The following is a 25,415-nucleotide window of genomic DNA, read 5'->3' on the forward strand; positions in this document are numbered from 1 at the left end:
CCACTCCTCTGGGAAAGAAGGTGGTGCAGATTCTATAGGAAGATAAAATTCCCTGCCAAAAACTAGTTGTTCCTCCAGCATTCAAAACACAAATGAAAACAAAACAAAACACAAATGAATGGGAATATCTGGTTTTTTCTATGTATTGCTAAAGCTCATCCATTGCTGGGAAAGTTTCCAACACTCTTTATGTGTGAATTCCAACTCACCTCTTCCTAGTTAACCTCCAATAGATAATTTATCAGTCCACAGTCATCACCATCACGGGCCTCCTGATCATCATTATGTCAACACCCAGGGCATCCCAGAAAATGAGGATTTCTCAAGTGGAAAATAAGTGAATTCATATTGAACACACGTACCTTCACACACTAATCTAGAAAAAGCTTAAAGTTAATGGCACTCAACGGGGATGGTTCACAAAGTCAAACTCCACCTTCAATCAGAGCTGGCATAATGGAAAGAGAAAAGCCAAGAGGTCCAGACTCTAGCCTTGATTCTAGCATGATCCAGCTACATTACATGTAACTGCATCACCTTCTGGCAGCCATCTCTTCCCTGTCCAGGCCTCAGTCTCCCTAGGTTTACAGAAAGGACTGGACAGGACAAGGTAGCTTTGATTATTACCAGTCACTTCTCATAAACCTACAATTTTATAACTGATTCTACCAACCTGCCCACCCTGACCACGGTGAACAAATTGCTTTCTGGTTGTGGTTATAGATGCTCCAGGCATAGTTTGTGCCAATATATTATGGCATTCGAGTCCATTTCTCTAACCTGACTTACTTTATTTGTCTTGCACCAGAAGCCCAGGTCCATGTGCACAATGATCTTACCAAGAGCTGCTACTACCTGTTAGGTAATACTCAGTTTATTACTATCTCTTTACCCACAAGGCAGTCCCAGCCAATCTCCTGAGGGAGCCTTTATTTATTTATTTTTTAATCCTGGAGACCACATATTTTCTTAATAAATCAAGAACCAAATTAAAAACACTGATCCCCAGAGCACTGAAGATTGTTTGCCCTATTCTAAATAGCTCCAGCTCATGGTGCTCTCCAAATTCCGTTGTTTTCCCCTCCTTCTAAGCCTTAAGAGGCGACACTGCTCAGACTCTGGCCTGGCTGGAGCCCACAGAGGATGTGCCTCACAGACAGGTGGGTATAGTAGTAGAGATCTGTGGTTGGAAGACAGGCAGAGCAAAGAACTCCAAGTTGAATGAGCAAGAACAGATATGTGGTGAGATATCCCATTTGGTGGGCCAAACGGAAGAGGAGAGAGGAGAGGGTGGGTGGTGGATGGGACCAAAATGATCCTCCTGGTCACCAGGCAGAAATGAGGAGTGAAGAAGCAGAGAAATAACCTCTGGCAGCATCTAGGCTATGGTCAGAACCACAGGCATGGTAACTCCCCAAACTCCAAAGGCAGACTTGTCCACAAAACACCCCCTTTAACACAGCTTTCTTTGGCAGCCTCACTTCCAAGGCCATTCACACCAAGGTGGAAAGATGCAACCATTGAGGGAGTTCTGATTTCTCCAGTGGCGCTGGAGGCCACTTCTGATGATGCCTCAAAAAGGAGCAGACTCCAGGGTGGACTCAATCCATCCTGCTCCTACCCTTATCCCCAGCACCCAAACAGCACCTGGTTCAGAAGCATTCAGTAACAGTACGCTATATGGGCCTGGGGCCGTCCTAAGAGCTGGCGTCCCTGTTGTGTTATCCTGAGAGTCCGCAAGAGCTGTTTTTAAGGTTTTTTCGTAATTGGTGTGCAGAAGCAGTAGATGCCTGTCTCATGGAGTCAAGTGAATGGCCTCTGTGACAGCTCAGCCAGAAGTCTGATGTCTGAAAACCTCCCCTGCAACCCTGCTTGAGTCCAGAACATCTAGTCCCCTTTTAATCCTCATCTGCCAAGCTAATGAGATGGTACGGTCTTGTCTACCTTAGAACCTGGCCTGGGAACCCAGTCCCCAACCAGTCAGAAGAGGAGAATAAGCCTTCTTGGAGTGTCACCCAATATTGCAAAAGATATGGACAGATGTTCAGGCATTGTAAACAACCAGGAGTAGGGCTCAATAATGCTGAGACACTCAAGACGAAGTTGAAAGGGGAGCTTACCATGTACTTTTTCGGCTGTCTGCAAGCCTACTAAGACACCGTACCCTTTGTCCAAACACTGTAGGGTGCTGTACACAATACCATGTGGTACCACCAAAAAAATTACTCTGAATGCATTGCCCTGACAGGGATAAAGAAGAGGCTGGGAGCTGGTCACACCAGGGATAGAATCTCACTTCTAAGACTTCTCCTCCCATACTTCTCTGTGCCCCTCCCTAGTGTCCAGATGACATCTATTAAATTCAGGCACTGCTCCACAAGGGATCTTGGCCTCTGGCTCGGAGAAGAATAGCATCAAAAAAAAATTGCTTGCCAACAACCCATAAATTTAAACAAGTCAGGATGGCAAGAGGAGGTTGCCTGGGAATCATCATAGAAGAGAAGTCAAAAGCAATGTGGTTTAAAATGGGACACACAGACAGATACCCCTCCAGCAGGATGTTCCTTCTTTCACAAAGACAAATCCTTAGGGCTCCCATGAGGATTAGGAAATCATCTCTTTACTAATGTGACCACTCAGAGTCTTGAAACTCCAAGGAAGGGTCTGGTGGACATGGGAGGGGGTAAAGGTTCTCTAATGGACAGCACATCTGACTTGACTAAAGGTACCAGCTCTGACCATGGCCCTCAATCTCAGGAGGGTGAGTCAGGGGAACAACAGACACACAGGGGCATGACTGTCGTTCACACCCAAGTTGGGGCACAGCTTGAGTAACAGAGTCCCGGCTGTGCTGACTCAGTCCTCCTGACCTGGGAAGAGGTCTGGCTTGCTCTGATCTCAAGGATGAGGTCCATACAGTGGAAACTGTTGAAGCTGTGTCAAAGCTTCCTGCTTTTTCTCCTCCTCCTGGCTTAGCCCACCATCATGGGGAGTGGAATGCAGCAGAAAGGACCACACGCTGTGCAAATATATGCTTTATGCTCTGGTCCTCACACCCACTCACACAAAAGACATACCATTAACAAGTACCAAAAAATGTGGGTTTCTTCCCAGAGTCCTCTTGCACTGAATCCCTCCCCTCATTAGCAACCACCTTTAACATTATTTGATTCTGAATTTAGACAAAGGAGGAGGTGAAAATCGGGGGATCCTCAGCATTTACACATCTAAAGCTCACTCTGCAAAAATAAACTTTCCTCTTTAAAGCCTCTGTTTTAATCATTCCACCAAGTGGCCTAATTTTTTTTCCCTTAATTTGCGGGATCCAAGCAATTTTTACTGTGGGTGGTAACAAGAGTCTAACTGTTTCTAATTATTTAAAAAACAAAACCACACACACAAAACAAAACAACACAAAAATCTATGCTGCCAATTGCCAAGAGACTCAGAAGCCACAACTTCCGGTAATAAAGATTTTTCTTTCCAACTATCATAAACTGGCGTATCTGGAGAGCATCTGTGCGTCTGCTCAGTGCTTCCCATCCGTGATAGCGGTGAGCCAGGCCCATGCACGTTACAGAACGGAGGAAGACAGTGCAATGGGGAGGTGAGCGCCTTGCCTTTGTGAACATATGAAGGCCCGGTCTTTAAATCCCAGCCCCTAACCAATTACTCTCAGTGGAACTAAAGACATTATTATTTTTTTTAATTTTGTGTCACAATGTCCCTCTTTTTAAAAATGAAGACAATGGTTCTTATCTATTGAGAGGCTTACGTGGGTGAATATATGAAAACCATCATAACCAGAACCATATATAAAAATTTATTTATTTATTTATTTATTTATTTATTTATTTATTTAATATGTAAAATGGGAACAATATTAGTTTTTCTCTCATGGACTAGCTGTAAGGATGAACCAAGAATATTATGAAACACTGGAGCCAGGGCCCAAGGAACACCAGATTTTTAACAAATGGTGGGTAAGTATTAATACTAAACCACACCCCCTACCAGGGAGCGAGTTCACGTTCCTTTCTTCCCAGCAAAGAGATGAATTAGAAAATACCCACTGAGAATTAATAAGTGAAGAGCTGATGTTGACAGATGTTTACCAGGCTCCATGTAAGTCATCTGCCTTACACACATAAATTCACTGAAATCTCCCCAAGAAATGGAAGGTAGGTACAAAAATGTCCCTGTTTTATCAATGGAAAAACTCAGACCTAGATGGGCCTCAGGAATGCACATGGTCATTCAGCAAGCCACGAGCAAAGCCAGAGTTTGAATTCATGGAATCTGGACTCAGGCTCCTCCTAATCATTCCATGAAGCAGGCTCTGCAATAACCATACCCCTAGTATCAAAATGACATTCTCTCTTTTAAGGTAAGCTGTCTCCTACCAAAAAAGCTTGCAAGGATTATGATTTTACCATCGACCTTAAAAGCTGGAATAACACGTAGATCCTTTTCATGGAGAGGAAATCCAATGGGAAGACCTTGCTATTCAAGACCCAGGAGGAGGAGATTAACGTGAAGAAGAAGGCAGGAGTTTCTTTGGGGCTAACCTGGACCCCCATCTGCACAAAACGAACCTGTTCCACTCAACCTTTAAAAGAATCCAGTAGCATCCTCCACTGTCCAACCTTGCTTTCTACCCCACTTGTTAATCATGCCTAGAGGGAGGCAAGTGTAACTGCAGGCAGTCAATTTTGTTAATGGAATTCTAAGCCCATCCGTTTTCAGTTGGGAGGATGAGAGAATCTTTCACTGTGTTTCTCTAAAGCAAATATTTAGTGCTTTCATCTTTTAGTGCCCTAACATGCGATCTGTCACCCAATAAAAAAAAATAAACCTTCTCATGTGTGTGTTTGTAGAAACGATACAATGCTTCCAACGTCACTCAGACAAATGGCGAGTACTTTCAGAGGAGAGCTGAGCAATCAATGCGCTCTCCTGGAGGCACGTTGGGGAGTTAGGGCACCCAGGCCCCACTTGCACCACTTGTGAAAATAACGCCACTGCTGGCTGTCTCAAGTCCCCTATCAGCTCAATCCCGATGCGGAAAAGCAACTTGTTTCTAACCTGCTTTGCTCCTGTTGTTTTGCCTAGGTACCCAGGCTTGCGTTGCTTTGCTGTGTGGTGGTATCATTGTGTTCTTTAAATGAAAACCGTTCTCCATCCCCTTGAGGACGTTTCTTCTCCAGAAACCTGTTGCCTGACAATGGTAGTTTTTTATCAGCAAAACTCGCTCCTCTTAGCTGAATAATGCCCCGAGTCTACCAAACTCTGAGAGACTCTTTTAGCCTGGCAAGAGAGAGGAGTCTCTTTTCCTGACTCTAATGATGTTTCGGATGCCAGAAAGCCAGAAGGAGAGCTATGACAGTGTTTCTGGATGTCACCTCCCCCATAATTTCTGCTTTCTGTGCTGGGTCACCGTTCCCACTTGTCAACTGGCTGCAATGGCAAGTTTCCAAGTAATTACAGAGACAGGAATTAGATGACACAAGAATTTACATGTGTACAATTGCTCGTACCTTCCCCAGCAGAATCCACAGCAAAGGCATCATCTGCTGTCCAGTCAAGTGTGACACTCTGAGCAGGGGACCTTTGGGGTCACCTCTGCTCATTTCTCAAGAGGACAGGCACAGACACAGGACCCTCCATCACACACATGTCCCTGCATTTCACTTTTCCCTAAGAAAGCATGAGCTTTGAACCACCAAAGGTGAAATGGTAGCTCTGGGCTTCCCATGCTTGTCCCAAAGCATAGCTGGGATGCCCTCACTGATGATCCTGGAAGCGCTCAATTCCTGCTTTCACCTAAGTAACAAGACAAGTGAAAACAGTCTGGGAGAAATCATGTTGGGTCAATAAAATCTATAAAAAAGGCACCATCTTCACTTTATACATTATGCTCAAAGTTTGATCATCTGTCCTGACATCTGGGAAAGAATAACATAGGTAATTCAAAGCAGAATAATCCCAAAGTTGTTTCATTGCTGCCTATATAATTAGCAATAACATATATTCTATATCCTTATTAATTGTATTTGTCTTTGGCCACTGTCAGAATTGGGTTGAATTCTCCATAATCCACAGAGTGGCCCAAAGCATACTGGGTACATGGGCAAGAACAGCCAGAAAATCCAACCAAGACTCGTCAATAACCAACATGCTGACAACCAAGGAACCACGGCTACATTTCTTTTGCTGAAGAACATTGCTTTTGCTGAAGGCACAGAGGAACAGCAGAGAATCTAACAATCAACAGTGAAAAATTAACCTCTCAAAGAGAGAATCAAGTCAACATTACCTTTCAAATGGCAGAAATGATAAAAAAATAAACATTTCCTGTGACTAAGGAACAGCATGAAGGTGTGTATAAGGTGTAATACAAACTGATGCTAAAATTCATTGAACTGTAGACCAGAAGATTAGTCAATTTTGCTGGATGATAGATTTTAAAATATGGTTAATCCCTTGAACAACCGGAGGTGAGGGTGTTAGAGACACTGCCCCCTACACAGTTAAAAATCCACATGCAACTTCTGCTTCTCCCAAAACTTAACTACTAATAGCCAACTGTTGACCAAAAGCTGTATCGGTAACACAAGGAGTCAATTAACACATGTATTTCTGTCATAGGTTTTATATACTATAGTCTTACAATAAAGCAAGCTAGAAAAGAGAAAACGTTATGAAGAAAATTGTAAGGAAGAGAAAATACTTTCAGAGTACTGTACTGGATTTATTAAAAAAAAAAATCCACATAGAAGTAGACCCACGCGAACAGTTCAAATCCATGTTGTTCAAGGATTAACTGTTTATGTTGCATGTGTATTTTTTTTAATGCTACATCTCCAAAGAAACTTGATCCCCACATCTGAAATCAGAGCACAAAAGCATATGTAATAAGTGCAAAACTGAAAAATAGACAGTTGTAGGTGACCCAGCCAAGAAAACTGCAATGAAGAATGCTCCCCCCAGGAGTCTGACCTGAGTACATTTTGCTGTCCAAAGCAGGACAGGGCCAAGGAGAAAGGAGGGTCCCATCCCATTCCCTTGAGAAGTGAACAGATTCAGGCATCATGAGAGCCATAGGCCCAGAACTGCTCCACTTCCCTGAGGAACTGCGTGCATTCTAAAGCCCATAGAAGATGCCACAAGCTATTTTGTCCTCCTCTGCCAGCCTCCACCCACCTTTCTCATGTGTTCTTGGAAAAGTGGAAAGAGCAAAGAAACATCCAAGAGACAGAGTTGTGAACAACCAACAACCTAGATGTCCTTCCAGATGGTTACAAGTTACTTCTACTTTCTGGTGGAGCAGCTCCTCATTTCCCATGAAGAGGGGACCTCTCACCTGTCACCCGGTCTCCCAGTGAACCACCTGCCCTGCCAGAAACCCGGTGTGGGGAGCCAGGCTGAGCAGCAGTGATTGAGAGCTCCCCTGATCCCTGTGCTCCAGCCCCATAGCTCACGTGCAACCCAACATCCTCTCCTGCCAAGTCTGTTTTCCTAAGCAGCGAGGGGCCACTGCTGGGGCATGGTGCTGCTATGCAGGGGCTCCGGCAGAGCTTGGCAGACACAGTGACTGGTGGGGCTGGGACATAAATCCAGGGGGGGCAGCTGCGCACCCTCTGTCACCCCAATTCCTGCCCACCTTCCTTGCTTCTCACCTTCTTTTTCTGGTGACCTGAGTTCCTCCCCTTGTCAGAAGGAACTGACTTGCCAAAACAGAAATTTTCACTGTGAGCACAAACAGGCCTCTTACTCGGACTTGCCCAGAGAAAAATGTTTGTCTCCTGCTGCACTGGTTACAGAGCTGGCTGTGCACTTGTGCTTGGGGGCGAGGGGATGGCCCCAGACACGTGCGTGTGCACAGAGACAGGCACACAAGCCCCGGGAGTTTTCTAACAAAAAGTCAAAAACCCTGCAGCTGTACAAAGGTCACCTCCTTCCTCATTTTCAGCTCAAGTCGAGGGCCCAGCAACTGATTGGAGAAGGACCGCCACAGAAAGGCCAGCCAGCCAGTACCAGCATGTGCCCCTGCGAAGGATACTAAGCCACTTCTATCACCTTCCTCCCCAAAGCAAGTCAAAGAAAGAAAAGTTTTTCGCTCCTGTATTTTTTTTAATACTAAAAGGCTTAAAGGGGACTTTCAGAGCTACCATGTGAGAAGGGTGGAAATGAGTGCAATAAAGGACGGAACATGATTTCTTAGTATTGCCTCCTGCTGAACTAGCTGCACCTGATGTAAGAAATACCTTTTGAATAAGGTGCGTAGGACTGTCCTGAGAAGGAAAGATTAAAACTCAGATTTCCTACTTTGACAGTAACTGCCCTTAATAAAAATGAATAAATGCAGCCAGCTCCAGAGTCTGGGCACAACTACGGTTCTTACCTGTTCTCAATTTCCAAACATCTACCTCCATGGCATCATTAAAGACACCAATAATAAGAAAGGACCCAGAGACAGAGATATCACAACAGAGACTGATGTGACAGGTAATGAATGATGTGACAGGTTCCCACAACCATTAGTGGGAAGCATCCACTCCCTCTCTCCAAGTACTGACTGAGTCATTTGATCGGGGTGGGGGGGAGACACCTCTAAGGAATGAAAAAAAAAATCTGAAGGCTAATTTAAACTCTCCCTGGACACAGGTTAGCCCATTAAAAAGTGATCTGTCACCTAACAGAATTACAAAAGGGGAGGACCCAAAACAATAAACCGTGTGGGTGATAACGTGTCACGCATCAAAAGTCAAGTCTTCTCTATTAATGACCTTTGTCACACGAGAGGCCAAGAAAACAGGTGACTCACAAAGAATGGGGAAAAGAGAGGTAGTCACCAAGATAAGAGCCGTGATATAGCCTGTGGCACCCTGGTAGACGTCAGACAGCCCAAGAGGCATGGCCACAGGGCAGGGAACACCTGCATCTTCCACAGGGCTGAGCTCCTCAGAGAAACCCCGTGCATTGGGTTGGCCGGGGCTGCCAACTTTGTATACCAGCCTCAGAGGGTGAGAGGACAAGAGTAAGACGTGAAGAGAACAGCATTCACGGCATTGGGTCCAAGGAATGGCCAACTTCATGGGAATCGGGACCTAGAATGATCCTCTCCCTCCCTCCCTGGGCCAGTTTCCCTGTCCAAGCTTTGTCCAAGCTGTGTCAATCACGTAGGAGACAGACTACATCGCAACGCACTGGGAATGTGCTTTCACTGAGGCACTAGAAATTCCAAGTGGGCCATGACAGGGTCCAGTTCTACTACTGGGGTGGTTCACAGGCAGAAAGAGATGCATTCATTGGACCCGGAAGAATTCAACAAGGAAGTTCTGCAAGGAGAGAATGAGAGATAGAAGTAACAACACCGGTGGTCTCACGAGTGTTCTCATCCTGAGAATGAATTGGGCCGGGGGGATGAACCTGCTGGTCGGCCAGCACAGAATGATCCAGGGCTGTACCCATGAAGCTATGGGTCATACTAATCATGAGGGCAGTATGGACTGTCTGGGTCATTTTGCCCTCATCATTTTTAACTCACATCTGCTTCCATGTGCAATGCAGCTACACTGTAACAGTGGAATTTTAGAAATAGTTTGTTTGCAGTAGGGCCATGACTAAGCCTATGAGGGGATACCCACATGTAGAATGGGCAACCATTAGAAGTGTTACAAAGACTCTTCATGGAATACGTAGGAAAGTGCTCCCATCTGGAGAGATGTAAAATAAACAGAAAACTGCATATAATATGATATGAGCCAGCCTATGATTTTCTAAACACATCTCTTAAAAGACTGAAAGGAAGTCTGTCAAAATATTAACATTGCCTTTGAGAAGAACTTTTACTGTTTTCTCATTGCTTCTCTATGCAATCCAGAGTAGGAAGACAAATTAAACATTCTAGCATAAAAGAATGCTAGCAAAGTTCCAATGCAGAGATTTATAAAGCAAAGACTTCCCCTCTAATGTACTTTGTTGTGTAAATCCAGATTTTCCATACATAATGTGTATTGAAAAATAGAGTACCAAGGAAATGAAGCAATATCTATATTTGTTTCAATGACTAACAAGCAAAAATAAAACTTCAGCTGTGATGCCATGCTTTTCAGAAATCAGACATATAATAAGCCACAGATTTATAGGATGTGGTCTAATAAACCTAAGAAAAGTTTCATTTCCTCCTTCACCAAAATGGTTCACTCCCTGTCTGTGCAACTAGCTTTGCAAAGTGAGCAGATGTCTCTTTTTTTTCCTTAAATGTGTAAGTTGAGAGATTAATAAGCATCAACAATAATAAGGTGCACCCCAAATACACACATACACACACACTCACTCCCATATCCCTAAATACAAAATAAAAATAGGCTCAACATCACCAAAAAGGTAAGTCACCCAAAACATCAAAAGGGACAGAGCGTGCCATCTTGCTAATCGTCGGCCACTGATCAGGAAAAATTTGTAGAACCTCTGAAAAGGAGGAAGCAAGGAATAAGGGAAAAGATTCAGACAAAGAACTTTTTAAAAGGTTGTTGCAAGCATTTCCGTGAAAATGGTATTAACTAAGCAATTACAGGAAAAAACACTCTTTCTTATCTGAATGCACTTATGCCACAGGTCACACCCTATTATTGTCACTATTAAACATGTTAATAGCCCCAATGCAATGACTTTGTGTGGCTAGTTTTAAAAATGTACATGAATAGCTAACTAGAAAAAAGTGACTCACGCCTGCCCAGGTGGATATTGACTTTCTTAGTCATATTTACTCAACTGGTCCACCAACCTTACTTCCCTGGAGGACAGGGCTGAAATAACAGAATCCAGCCAACTTGCAAGGAAAAAAGAGGGAGGAAACTGAAAGTTCAGTCTGGCTGGGGTAGAGAGTGACCCGAATGTGGTGGTGGTAAAGCAGAAACTGGACTCCGAATGTCCCAAATCAAAAGCTTCCTCCCAGCCCCTGAGAAGGACTGACATATGTCCTTTAGCAAGTGGAGGACGGCTGGTATGGAAGACTCGGAACCATGGGCTATTGCCGTGGTCTTCAGTAACAGCAGTTTTATGGCTCTGCCCCTGTGCTGTGTGATCCCAAGCAGTTGCTACACCTCCCTGTGGCTCCCTTGCTAGAAGGGATCGCAGCATCTCCCTCTTGGGATGGTCCTCAGGTTCTGAAGAGTAACTATAAGCAAAGCGCTTACAGGAGCGCCTGGCCCATAGGAGATGCTGTGTAAAATCTTGCTCTGGTGCCCCCTGGAAGCAGGCTGGGCAGGTGTTCCACGCCCATCCCCTTTTACAGACACAGGGGGTGTGTCACAGAGGGGTAAAGCCTCTTGCCAACAGAGGTGCACTCAATCCTACTTCTGCCTCCCATCTCATGTGGTTTCCACTACGCTACCAGAGCCGCCCCTAGCACACCCACGCTGTGGATCGGGGTTTCCCTCACCCACGATTCGTGAAGTAGAAAGTACTACAGGGGATACCTAACTAGCGATGCCGTGCCAACGCCTCCGGCAAAGCAGGCTGTCCAACTGAGCTGCCCAGCAGGGGCTGGCCCCTCACACGGACACACTCTCAGCATGTGATGCCCCAGGGCTCGTGCTGGACCCCAGCTCCTCCGGCCAAGCCCTACTTTGTACGCTTCGACTCACTGGGTGCTCACAGCTGCCCACGTGTGATTCCCCTTCACCGGCAGGGCAACTGAGGCACAGAAGCTGGGTAACTTTGTCCAAGTTCCTACAGCTCATGGGCGGTGTCTGTGTGTCTGGCCTATTCACAGTTCAGAGACTTAGACCTGATCCTGGAAGTGGGGTGGACTGGTGCTTCCCCGAGATGTTTCTGTGTCCTGAGGGCAGAGCCAAGAAATGAACATAGTCACCAGCATCAAGGATCTCAAGTTATAAGGAAGAAACCCGGTCTTCCTGTTTTATTTTCCTCATACTCAAAATGGGTGCCTGGTTCTCCTTTATCTACCTCATAACTCTGACCAAAGATTAATGAGTTACCATTTGCCAGGCCCTGGTGGAGGGACAGCCATGTGCGGCAGGGCCTTATCATCTGTGGCCAGAGGACCAGCCGCCACGCTTGTTAAAGGCTGGACCAGTGGGCAGCTGCTGAGGAAAGGCTTCTCTCAGGCCAAGGCTCCTGCACAGAAGAAGGCCTCCCTGTCCTGTCACGCCCAGATCCATCAAAGGACATGGGCTTCCTGCATTCACCGGCTCCAGGAAGTCTGAGTACAGGCACCATTAGTGGATGAGGAAGGGACCAGAAACATCCTCAGTTTTATTCACATCTGGCCAAAGGGGGGCCCCTCTACATAGGAAGGTCTCCGCAAGACACTAACACATGAAGTCACCGACCAGAATCAAGACACGTTGTAGTGTCCGGAAGCATCCTTGGTGTCACGTCAAGTGAGAAGAAAATACCAAACTATTGTAAGGTCCAATTCCAATTTTGTGAAACATCTTTAAAGTCCAGAAACAAGAATGATGAGAAAGAAATGCTTCCCAATATTAGGCCCTAATGCCCAACACAGCACCCAGCACGTAGTAGGTAGAGTATCAATGGTTTTAAAGGATAGAAGTCTCACTAATTGGCTCTTAAATATTCATTTTTCTTTTGAAAAAAAAAAAACTAATATTAATACTAAATCATTTGCCATTTAAGTCTTATAGAGTTCCTTAAAAAATTTATCATCTGTGTTGACTTTTGCTTTTCTGAGAAGGAAAGCATGATCTACACAGTCTTTATTCTTTGGGATTCCTGATTTGAAGAGAACTGTCGTTCCCAAGCATGGAGCAGTGTGGGGTACTGACATCGTATTGAATGATTTAAAGGAAATGAACAATGCTTCCCGTCCTTGGACAGCCACGTCTGCGAGAAAAGCCATTCACGGCTGCCTCAGGAAGGTATCACTGCAGAGGACTGGGCATTTCTCGGCACCCTGAATTCTCCAAGAGAATCTCTAAGTTCTAAATAACTCAGAACAAAGGCAAAATTGAGGTAATAACTTCTCTTTCTCCTGGGAGCTGTGGAATGTGCCAGGAAAGCATTTCCTGGGGGTCAAGCTGAATGGGATAACACAGAGTTCATCCTTCTCACAGAAGCCACACAGGACACTGGACCACGTGTGGCCTTTCCTGGGAGCCGGGCACCTTGGGTTCATGGGAGCACCACCCTCCACCCTTTCCTCGTAAACTGGCATCCTTATGGCTATGATAAACCTATCAGTGATCACGACACCCAGACAGCATGGCACCCGACAGGACAGCAAGATGCCGGGAACTCAGGGCCGTGGCGCACTCAGGGGCCCTGCCCTGGCACAAAGCAAACTTTGGATGGGTGGTTTCAGTTCAGAGCTAGCTCATCTCATACCGTCGTTCTGCTCCGGGACCTACCTCCAAACACCAGGGCTCCCCAACCTTGTGTAAGGAGTGGCTCCTTTTCATGTCCCTGAAGACTTGAGTGCTGACAGTGAAGTCTGAGGGGGGGTAGAAGTGCTGACAGTCATGTCCCTGAGTGCAGCAAGGGAGGGGGCACTGCTGCCAGGAAGAAACGGGAACAGAGTGAGGCTTGGGAGGGAGGGGGACGCAGTCACCGAGGTATTCACGGTCCCCAGCAGGACTTGCTTCCCTGACCCCACACTTCTCGGCAAACTCCAAGCAAGGAGGACTCTGGCTCCCGTGGCGACCCCAGGACTCTTCCACCTCCCTGGCTTCTAGCTTCGGGCCCCCTCCGTAAGCACAGCCTCCTCTATGCGCAGCTTTTCCGCTGCATCCCTGCCCGCTGTGCCCCCCTCTGCCCAGCCTTCCCCCAGGGGACGCGGCCGCTGCTTGCTCCAGCGGCCCAGCTGGCCAGCATTCCCTCTCTCTCTCTCTCAACTTACCTTACTGAATCCTCTATTCATCTAAGCCACGTGATACTGCTGGTATTTCTACCCTACAAAAACGCAATTACATATGGTTCCACCCAATACGGGAGCTACTTGAGGATCTCTCTGGTCACCTCCCCCTCTGCCCCTCTACCATTTTTCGGAGAGGTGGCTACGCTTACATCTCTGGACCTCTGGGAAACACCTGGCTGCACACAGCTTGAGTGCTCAAGAAGTATGTGCTGCACTGCATTTCAGCCCGGCTGGAGCTCCAGCAGGCCAGCGGCTTCAGTTCACTGACTGCCTACTCTGTTTGGGGCTCTAGACAGGAATGTGCCTGTTTTTCTGCAGCTCCTCACAACCACCCTGTGAGGTAGGTATCGTCATGCCCATTTTGCAGAGGAGGAAACTGACTCAGAGACGTTAAGGAGCATGCCCAAGGTCACACAGCTAGTAAATGGCAGAAGGGGAATATGGACCAGGTCTCACTCAACTCATGGTGCTGCTGTGTAGACTCGGTTGCCCATCCAGATGTTGACTACTGCTCTATAAACAGGATAGAGAATTTAGGGGCGTAAAGAGAGACCTGGGGTCCAAGAAGAGCTATTTTACAGCAAAGAAGTATCATTCTTACCGTCTTTTAAAAAGGAAAATGTCTATGTCCTTTGTATGGATGTATGACTTTTCTACTCTAGTTTTTAAAGGGTTTATATGGAAAAAAATGCCATAAATAAATTATTCACCCTTCTTAATCCTGAATAAAAGAACTCAAGGTTAAGACTACGACATTGAGCACAAAACTCAATTATCTTATGTTCTGATATTCACCCAACATCAGCAGAAGGGGCACAGTGGGTGCTAAAGGCTCTGAGAGATAGGAAGTCGATGGAAATAAAGGACAAATTCTATAAAACAGCAACCACATTTCCGGAGCAATTTACGTGGTCACCATATTACCTGGTCCCCCCTTGATGCGGGGCAGGGGAGTATCCAGGTGGATTAAACCCATCCCAAGGCCATGTGAACTCCCAAAAGGGGAAGGGGCCATGTGACCAGCAAACTGGTGCTACCCCAGGGCCCTAGCTGGATGCAGCTGTCCCTGGATCTGGCCCTGGAAAGCCACCATTGCCGGAAGCCCCGAGGTCTGCGCCCCAGAAGGGGCAGACCAAGCCCTCAGAGGAAGCACTAGTTGCCCGTGCCCGGAGGTCTCTGGTCTCCGTCTGGGAAACAGAACCTCCCATTCTGCATTTCTCCACAGCACTCGTTTGTAAACAGGAATGTGAGTCATTAAGCAAGCAGGAGTCCATTTTCAAGATCAGCCCAGCTTTACAATTAAGGTAATCCTACTCTGCCTTGTTATAGGGGTGACTCACCTTACTGTCTCCCACTAGAGGTGACATGGTCTAACCCTCCGATTGTTCCTGGAAGGAACCCAGCAATATGGAGGTTTAAATCCCTGTCTGTTTGCTTTGTTTTCTAACCCGGTGCTGACAGCAAAGAGCCAAGGCTCCCAAGGGCAGGCGCCCCAGAGGACTTTGGAGAAGAAATGTATCTAAGACCACAGCCTCTTTATGATCTTCCCATGGCCTTTCCTCGGGGTCCATACTCCCAGAGGGGCCTGTGGCTTAGGACATGTTACTTACACACACACACACACACACACACACACACACACATACACATACACCCTCTAAGATCCAGACCCGCCATTCCTGGGAACCTCAGAGCCAAATCTGCACATCACTTTAAGCAATTATTCTATAGGAGCTCCCAGCTTTGAGACATATGAGATTAACTTTATCATCATCTTCTCTTCTGGGCCTATGCTGCTTTTCTTTTTTTTTCTTTCTTTCTTTTTTGTCTTTTCTCATTCCTTTAAATATTCATTTCCAATCTTTGTGCATAATATGAAGTCTTCTAAGCCACTTCAAATTTTGGAGGGTTAAAAAATGCCTTATAAAGAAACGCAAATGTATATAGAAATACAAAATCATTCTGTAACGTGAAAGGACTGTAGTGGAGTCTCCCCTTATATGAAACTCTTCAACGGATCCTAAAGATTAAAAAGCAGACATCCACCAAGTTTTCTGCTCAGCATCCATTCATGCTTTTTTCCAGTAGCAATACCCTGAATTGTTTAGAAGGTACCACCCACCTCTCAAGCCACGTAGTTTATGTGAGGTGCACCCCTCAGTCCAATTGCACTCAGCATACCACACCTCCTGACCACAACCACTGGTTCAGAATTACAGGGGAAGGTAAGCTCTCTCTGGACTTCTACCTGCTTTCATGAAGTGACATCAACCCAGAGCCAAGGAAAGAAATGGTGGCCTGGTAAATAGGCCCCTGGATCCAGCTATGCCTGATGCATGCCACCTGTGCACTTTTCAGTTATGAGCTGTGGGTCAATACATTTATTTTGCTCAGGCCAATTTGAGAGAAAGGAATCCTAACTGGAACAGTCTAGTCACCAAAGCCAGACTGATTGCAATAATTGTCCATCTACAAATCTCTAAAACTAGAGATTCTCCGGGAAAAAGTAAATGAAGGCCTTGTGAGCCTCATGCTCCTGGCAGGCCAGGGGGGTTGTGATAAGGCAGTATTTTGGAGTAGGCACTTGGTACTTTTTGAAAGAAGAATGAATGTAGCTTGAGGCCACTTTCTGGGACAGGGAGAGGGACCCTGAACAACAACACCTGAAGGAACTGACATCCAGCCCTCCTGCTCCTCTAACAACACCTCTGACACCACTGGCCACACTGACCTATTTTAAGATGTGGTCTCCAGAAAGATAGAGCTGCAGATACTTAACAGCACTGAAATCTGCCTCCTAGCTCTCTCCAGCTACACCACCTGTGACACAGAACTTCTGAGAGATGCATTTCGCCAGAGCAAGGTGAAGGTCTGAAACTGTGGCATGTCAAGAGAGAAAACAGACAGAGCGGGTGGCGGGTTTCATTTTTACTGGTGACTCAGCACCTGATGACACAGAGTGCTGACCAGTTCTGGGCATGGCCACACAGATCAAGAATCAAGATGTGTCACAAAAAAAAGTTGTGACAATGTTTGCGTCCTCTACTGTTCTGTTTCTTTCTGAGCTTAGGGCCACCCTTCAACAAATGGCTGGATAATATTCAAATATTAATACAGTAGAATGGAACCCAAACCCAATGAAGTCTGATTTGCTTTGCCAGGAAAAATAAAAAAGAGTATAGAAAGAGGACCTCAAAGCATTTAAGAAACAAAAACCCTAAAAAATACTAAAGCCTCAAGAGATAAAGATGGTATATGAAATAATGTTATTCAGACTCAATTTGGCCAATAGCTACTGGGCGAATTCTGAGCCCACCCTTCAGATAGACCTAAAAAGTCAAAAGTTTTCAATTTTGTCTCGGAGAAGTTTGATGTGATGGTTAATTTCATGTGTCGACCTGACTGTGCGCCACTGGGTGCCCAGATACTCAGGACAAATATTATTCTGAGTGTTTCTCTATTTTTTGGACAAGTTCAACATTAAAACTGACAGACTAGGGGCCCCTGGGTGGCTCAGTCAATTAAGCATCCAACTTTTGATTTTGGCTCAGGTCATGATCTTGAGGTTGTGAGATAGAGCCCCATGTCAGGCTCCGTGCTGGGTGTGGAGCCTGCTTACGACTCTCTCTTTCTCCTTGTCCCTCTGCCCTTCCCTACTCTCTCTCTATAAAACAAAACAAAACAAAACAAAACAAAACAAAACAAAACAAAACAAAACAAAAAAACTGGCAGACTAAAACTGATGCCCTCTCTCATATAGGTGGGCCTCATCCAATCCGGTGAAGGCCTGAATAACAAAAGCCTGGTCCTCCCCTCAAGGAGGGATTCTTTCTCCGGCCTGGTTGCCTTCAGGTGGAGCACTAACTTTTCTACACCTTCAGACTCCAACTGCAACCTTGGCTCTTCCAGGGGCTCAAGCCTGCCAGCCTTTGGACATGAACTACACTGTCAGCTCATGTGGCTCCCAGGCCTCTGAACGCAGACTGGACGACATCAAAAGCTCTCCCACATCTGTGCCTACTGCAGATCTTGGGACTTGCTTGTCTTCAATATTGTGTAAGCCAATTCCTCACAATAAATCTCTTTTTACACACACACACACACACACACACACACACACACACAAAACTATTGGTTATGTTTCTCTGGAAAACCTTAATATATTTGAGTTGTGTTTTTTATGTGTTTCCTCCCCCAAGCAAGAGGGAAAGGATTATTTCTGGGTCTCTGAGAGAAATCAGAATTGTGAAATGAAATGGATCTTAGAAATTGTGTAATCAAATTCTTTATCATTTTTATTTTAAACCTCTACGTCTAGACATAAAAGGACCTACCCAGGTCTACACAGAGAAGAACAAAGCAAAACTAGACTTTAAAAATGGGAGTTCAGGGTTCTATATATAACATGGAAGAATTTTATTTTGAAACTGCAGTATCTTTGGAGGAATAAGAAATCCATTTAAGGGGCGCCTAGGTGGCTCAGTTGGTTAAGCATCTGCCTTCAGCTCAGGTCATGATCCCAGGGTCCTGGGATAGAGGCCAGCAGGTGGCCTGCTTCTCCCTCTCCCTCTGCTTCTCCCCACTACTCATGTGTGCACATGCAGGCACGCATGCTTTATCTCTCTCAAATAATTAAATAAAATCTTTAATTGAAAAAAAGAAAGAAATCCATTTAAGAGAAAGGCACTGGCAAGAGCCATTCCACTAGAGAAGCCAATAAGCAAAATGACAATTTTTTTTAATTGCTAAGTGCATAAAATCCCATCTCTTAATCATTTACTCACATATATATACACACATGTGTAGAAAAAGGACGCCAGAAAAGAAGCAATAGCAGCCACTCATCCAACCACCCACCCAGACTACCAAAGCCCACATACACATGTCACCTTGGAAAGAGAGTTCAGGTCTGTACAGGTCATGCTGCTCTATGCTTTAAGCGCCATCAATAATTCTCACCTCTGAAGGTGAGGTAACTTTGGTGGGAACTAATTACGTTCAAAATATGTTGTCAAACAACTTAACACAGATGCAAAGAAACTGTAATCAGAGCTACAGACAGACAAGTCACCATTTTTATCATTAAAGCCAAACCACGACATGATCACTGACGTGGCAAACAGAAAGCAACATCTTTTATTTGTGGTTACATTTCCAAACTGTGAGTGTGTGCAAGTGACAAAGCGTGAGAGTCTATGCGAGGTACATACATGTTGGCACATGTGTGCACACCTGCATGCACATGAAGGTGGGCAAGTGTCATCACTTATGGAAGACAGTGGCCTAGAGTCAAGAATGGCAAGTGGCCACACAAAGGACTGCAATTCCTTCTTCCCCTGTCACTGTCCCTGAGCCTCCTGCTCAGAGCTGGCATGGGGTCAAACATGATCACCGTCTCTATGTTCAAGGGATGCAGAAGTGAAGTCTGCCTTGTCACTCAAGAACCTCATCTCAGTGAGAAAGACCAGAGTCAAATGGAAGGCAAAACAGGATGAACACGAAAGAAGTGAAAGTTAAGTCCATCCTTACACGTGTCTTTTTATAAAGCAAAGTTCACAGGGCGCCTGGGTTGGCAGGGTGGTTGGTAGCATAACTTCTTTTGTAAATGTTTGCACTGTCCTACATTATTTATCCAATTAACCACCATTTTTCAAGAACTGATCATATGGGGCGCCTGGGAGGCTCAGTGGTTGAGTGTCTGCTTTTCGCTCAGGGCGTGCTCCCGGGGTCCTGGGACTGAGTTCCACATGGGTCTCCCCACAGGGAGCCTGCTTCTCCCTCTGCCTATGCCTCTGCCCGTGTGTCTCTCATGAATAAATAAATAAAATATTATTCTTTTTTTTAAAAAAAGGCAAAGTTCACGTCTTCTCAACCTCAGCACAGAAACAGAGGCAGGGCCGCAGTCATCGCTATCACCCACTAACTGGCTGTGTGGCCCACATTTCTGAGGCTCAGTTTGTCAGGTCACTAGAAGGTGCCTTCAAAGGGCCTGGTCTACCTCCCACAGGCTCCAATTCTTCAGGGTGAGCAGAACACAGAGCAGGGGAACTCATTAGGTCTGCGAATGGCTCTAAGTACAAATCCAATGTGCCTCAAGTTCTGGATGTGGCCCTTGTATCATAAGAGGAGATATTTACTGAAGACAGTTATATCCAAAGAGAAAAGGTCATACCTAAAGTTTTCTTTTACCAGATAAAAGCCATACATGGCCAAGAAAAAGATTTGAGGGATAAGGTATCATGAATGAGGATTTGAACCATCATTTCGAAAGATGCTTATTGGCTCAAAGAAAATTTTACCAACTTGTGTTGTTTTCTGGAAGAAAAAAAATACTTCTGCATATCAAATATTAAGAAGTTGGAGATAAAACATAGCTTTTTTTCATTACAGTATCATAAACAACAAAAGAAACAGTATTTTACAACAAAAGAAAAGTAAGTATAAAATAGTTTCTTAAAGAATTTGGAGTAGGGGGAGAGCCTCGATGGCTCAGTAGGTTAAGCATCTGCCTTCAGGTCAGGTCATAATCCCGGGGTCCTGGGATAGAGCCCTGTGTCAGTCTCCCTGCTCAGTGCAGGGCCTATTTCTCCCTCTCCCTCTGACCTGTCCCACTGCTCATTCTCTCTCTCTCGCTCGGTCTCCCTTCTCATGCTCTCTGTCTCTTTAATAAATAAATAAAATCTTTCAAAAAAAAAGTTTGGAATAAAGTAAAAAAGAACTTACTTGGGTAATTCTGAATAAAGGAGATAATTTTATTTTTTAGCTGGTATTAACACTAAATTACCTTTTTAAGTGATGGTCAAGGCTTTACTGGAAAGTAAAGCCTTGCTTTATGAAAGGCAATAATGTCGAATGGCTAACCTTAATATTGGGAAATCAGCCAAGACATGCAAAAGACTGAAGGAATTTCTAATAGACCTTGCTGGAACGCTCAACGAAGCCCTTTCTGAGGCTATTCTAATTCCTTGGATACCCAGACACTAGCAGAGCCCTGGTGCATCTCTCCCATCTGTCTCCTTGGACAGTGCAGAGGTTCCATCCACTCTGGCCCAAGCACATGGCAAGTGAAGCTTCTCCCTGCCACCAACCTCCATCTCCATTACCTGCATGTGGATCTAAGAGTCCTTGCCCTCAACAGTGTAATCTCTCCAGACAAAAAAAAAAATGCCTTGAGCTCAAGAACAAAACCCGCTCAGCAATTACTCAAGAGAACAGGAGCTGATTCCCAAGCGTAGACACAAAATAGAATCCCATGTATTGTACCCAGCAGTGACCGCTATGGAAAGACTAGGAGGCATGAGCTCAGGTCCAAGAACCGCAGGCTGCAGGAAGCGGTAGGAGTCCAGCCCACAGGGGTCAGGTGACACTGTGTCTTTAATGAGATTCCCACTAAAGGGGGGGTTCCTTGTCCCAGACCAGCCCTTGGTTCTGTATCATGTCACCAGGGACCACGAGCAACACTGTACAGAATCCAGGAAGCAGGAGGAGCAAAGGGGGCTGACTGACTGGGACTTACACGGTCTACCAGTAGATCCTCTCCTTCAAAATCAACATATGTCCTATGAAGACAGAGACAAGCAGCCAAAACGGGACTAAATATGGCCGTAAGGGCCACACAGGCATCTGGTGTGCCTGGGGATCTATCTAGCTACCACTCAGGAAATTTGGAGTGCTTCACTCTGAAAGAGAAAGCAGTGTTGATAAACACCACCCTCCTCCCCTGTCAGTGGAGACCAAATGTTTTAAAATGCAAATAGCAGGTTTCTGGAACAACCCTGGAATCTCTCCTGGAAACGTTTTCATAATTCACATCTTGTTAACCACAGGAGCCCCAATTACATTTCTTCTTTTCTCATTTCCACTAACCAATTATTAGCATTAGATACCATACTATTTTCTGCTAATATGTTTCCTGACAACATCAAACTCCAGAGGGTCTTCCTGGTATAGGAGCGGAGCCACTGTGCAGACGAGGGCAGACTTACAAGAAAATGGTCTTTCAACCCTCTCAGTGTTTACGAAACACTATACAAATTGCACAAAAACATGTATTAAGTTGAAATCGTTTGGAATAAAGTTCTTCCCCAACATTATAAAAAGAGAGATCCCAGTGGAAAGATATAAGGATATAGATATTCAAAAGCAATGGGTTCCCCGCAGGCGGGACCAACCCATGACACCATCTCACTCAGAATGGGAAGGCATGCAAGAATTTGGGGAAAGGCTCACCAGCTCCATTCACCAAGTCCTTGGTTCCAAAATGACACTGTCCTCTTTCCATCATCCCCAGAAAGAACTGGGCTATCATCAATCAGATAACTTGAGCGCACGCCCGGAGCGACCGCAACAGGTCTTGTGCAGGCTGTCATGATGTGGCAGGAGGCAGCACTGCTTTCCTCAAGGTGGGCCCTGCCTGAGTCAGATGCTTGGCTAGTAAAAGTGGGGTTAAAGGGAGCCTTGAGAGAGAAAAAAATCCTACACTTGTGTGTGCGTGTATAAGGCAACAGAGAAAGTATACCCACAAACTGGAGGACTCCATCCATCTCACTTCTGTTTCTTCCCACCACTAAATGGATGGGTCCTCCTGATAACACGCAGAGCCCAGAATGCTGAACACACGTTCTCTTTACTTAGCTGGTTCTGAAAGAACCCGTAATTTTCAGGGTTCTCTCAAAGACTGTTAAGGGTTCCCTGCTCCTTAAAGTGAAATTCATCTTCCTATGTCTAACACATGCAGCCAATAAAGAAAGAAAAAAAATACAGGTTTTCCCTGAAAAGCTTTTCCTCACAGTACTTAAGAGATATTAATACCCTCAGGTACTGGAGGCTAGTGATCAGGAGTGATTACAAGGCAGCTGACCTGGGCTGGATCTACCCAAAGCAGAGAAACTAGGCCCTTGGCCACACCAACCCCAGGGCAGACTGCAGCCAGTAGGGCAAATCTGCACCAAGTCTATTTCCCTATCTCTAGAATGTAAACATACCTGGGCCTCTACATATTTACAACAGGTAAAACCAACAACCAAAACAGTAACAAACAAGTAAACCACACACACACACCCATACCAAGAATAAAAAAAAAAAGACTCCCCAGGCTGGAACTAACCTCATCTGATCTCAATCTTTTGGATGCCATTTGAGTGATGAGCACCCGAGGAGAAAATGAAGACAAAGGACACAGTCCTGCTATCAGGGACATGTCTGAGTCACTGGAGATACTGTCTTAATCTTCAGCCAACCCAGCAAAAGTTACCAGCAAAACAGTTATTACCTTTACACATGAAAAGCCTTGTGTTTCAGGGAGAACAGGAACTCTACAGTCATCTTTACCCAATATCTGGTCCCTGGTAAAACCTGTTGAGGTTAGAACTTGTTAAAGTAGGAAGACCACTCAAAGACTCGGAAATCTTTGCCCCATCATGGTATTTATCATAAGAGCACTTACAAGAGAGAAGGGATGATTTTGAAAATTAAAGCAAATATAATATAATCTAGCTTTTATTTTTAAAATTCTGATGTCTACCATCAGCTGATAGGTCAATGAAATGGGATCTATCCATATGATGGAATATTACTTGACTATAAGAAAGTAACAAAATATTGATGAATGCCACAACATGGATGAATACCAAAAACATTATGCGGAGTGAAAGAAGCCAGTCACCGAGGACCACGTATTGCTCAACTCTCTGAATGTATGAAATGCCCAGAAGAGGCAAATCCATGAAGGCAGAGAGTAGATGCGGGGGATGGCTAAGCACTGGGGGAAATGGAGAGTGATGAAAAATCTCCTGAAGCTAATTGGGGTGAAGGCTGCAAAATTCTGTAAATCCACCAAAAACCATTAAATCGTACACTTCAAATGGATGAGCTGTATGGTAGGGGAATAAACTTATTTTTTGATGTTTCAATTCGCACAATCGCCATTGTCTTATCTCTAACTGCTTTCTATTTGAATTCTGAGCACACTCCGTTTGAAACGACAACACAACTCTGGGAAACAGGAAGGATTAAGAATTATTATTCCCATTTTACAGGAAGCAGAGGTCCATGAGCTTCTATTTCCTATTTTCTATTGGCTGGCTAGGTTTCCACAGGGCACAGGGAAGAGTGTAAAGGCTGGGGTCATAGGCCTTATCATCCCCCAAACCAGGGAGGGACTAATCACCAGCTCTTGCCAGATGTCTAGAAACTTACTCAGTTGGGTCATACATACATGCTACTAAACAAAAGACATTTGAGAATGGCACTTGGATTACTGGAATATAATTCTCAATAGCATGAAATTCAGGTTAAACACTTTAGCTCAAAAAGCAGGGGAGGGGGAAGAAGTCATCTCTTGAGTTGATATCTGGTGGGGTGAAAATACACCCAATTAGATGTGGCCATATAATTTTCACATCAAACATCCTGTGCTCCCAAAGGCAACTAATGGCACAGCTTGCTGTGGATTTTCCCAAGTTTTCAAGAGCAGTGACAGCCCTCTTCAACAAAGCCATTTAACATAACAGAAGGTTAAAGTGGGAACCACAAACACTTGCTTTTCTTAATTTACACCTTTCATTTACTTCCCCCAGAAATGTCATGGAGAAGCCATGAAATTTATGATGTACTGTCAATAGAGGATTCCTTTTAAGAACACGATTTAGAAAGCAAAATGCAAATTCTAGAAGGTGATCTGGAACTATACCTTCAAAAACAAACAAAAAACTTGTAGTATTCCAGGAAAAGCAAGATGATTTGTTTTGGATCTCTCACTTTAAAAAAATAAAAGATGATCAGAAGAGTAGAAGACTAGGGTTTTGAGAAATGTAAATGTACTAACTTCACATTACCTTTTCTACTGACCAAGAAAGTAGGATACAAACCCACTGCTGGACCACAGCAGACAAAACACGGCTCATGAAGCTATTCTCTGTGTCACAGACCTTTCTGAAGCCTGAGAAGCTACTAGTTTTTATAACACCATGCTCGTGTCGTACTGATTTTTTTTTTTTTGAAGAAAACTCTAGTAAACCAAGATATTAAGTACATAAAGTAACTGTGGAAAAAAAAAGACAGCTTAGATTGTACATCTGCAAATTGGTGTGCTACTCGTTTTAAAATATTCTTTCCTATGCCTGAATCTCTTCTGTAGTTTCAGGAGGGACAGCTGCTCAATAATCATTTATGCTAAAAAGCAGGCATTCTCCACCTCAGCACTACTGACATTTGACCACTCTTGTGGTGGGGGCTGCCCTAGCAGCATCCCTACTACCCACTAGATGACAGTAGCATCCCCTGCCCAGCTGTGACAACCAAAAATGCATCCTGACATTGTCAAATGTCTCGTGGGGAGCAAAATCGCCCCAGCTGAGAACCAGTGAGTTACAGGTAACTGGCAGGAAAATATTCCCCCCTGGCATGGACTGATCCAGAGGTTCTGGCCTGAAAAAGTACCTGGATCACTGTAGTAGGAGCAGCAAAATCACCCAACCCTAATCCAAATCCTCGGATGCTAATTAGGAAA

At 44.9% G+C, this 25,415-nt stretch overlaps 1 protein-coding gene across 50 annotated transcripts in view; it reads right to left on the reverse strand.

Annotated features, from left to right (window-relative positions):
- The window catches only part of TCF7L2 (transcription factor 7 like 2), a 282,007-nt gene that overhangs the window by 141,908 nt on the left and 114,684 nt on the right, over window positions 1-25,415 (reverse strand). For 24 of the 50 annotated variants that reach the window (XR_012020586.1, XR_012020585.1, XR_012020582.1 and 21 more), the window contains one exon: window positions 13,401-13,544. The exons of 19 other annotated variants lie outside the window; for them this stretch is intronic. Coding sequence is in view for 26 of the 31 variants with exons in the window: in XM_072805291.1 (XP_072661392.1) it covers window positions 13,401-13,544 (144 nt within the window). In the remaining 5 variants the exon portion in view is untranslated. The remainder of the gene's footprint in view (window positions 1-13,400; window positions 13,545-25,415) is intronic. 7 more of the 50 variants (XM_072805292.1, XM_072805277.1, XM_072805304.1 and 4 more) reach the window with 1 other exon arrangement.

This window comes from Canis lupus, chromosome 29 (assembly GCF_048164855.1).
Source record: "Canis lupus baileyi chromosome 29, mCanLup2.hap1, whole genome shotgun sequence".
Taxonomy (NCBI): domain Eukaryota; kingdom Metazoa; phylum Chordata; class Mammalia; order Carnivora; family Canidae; genus Canis; species Canis lupus.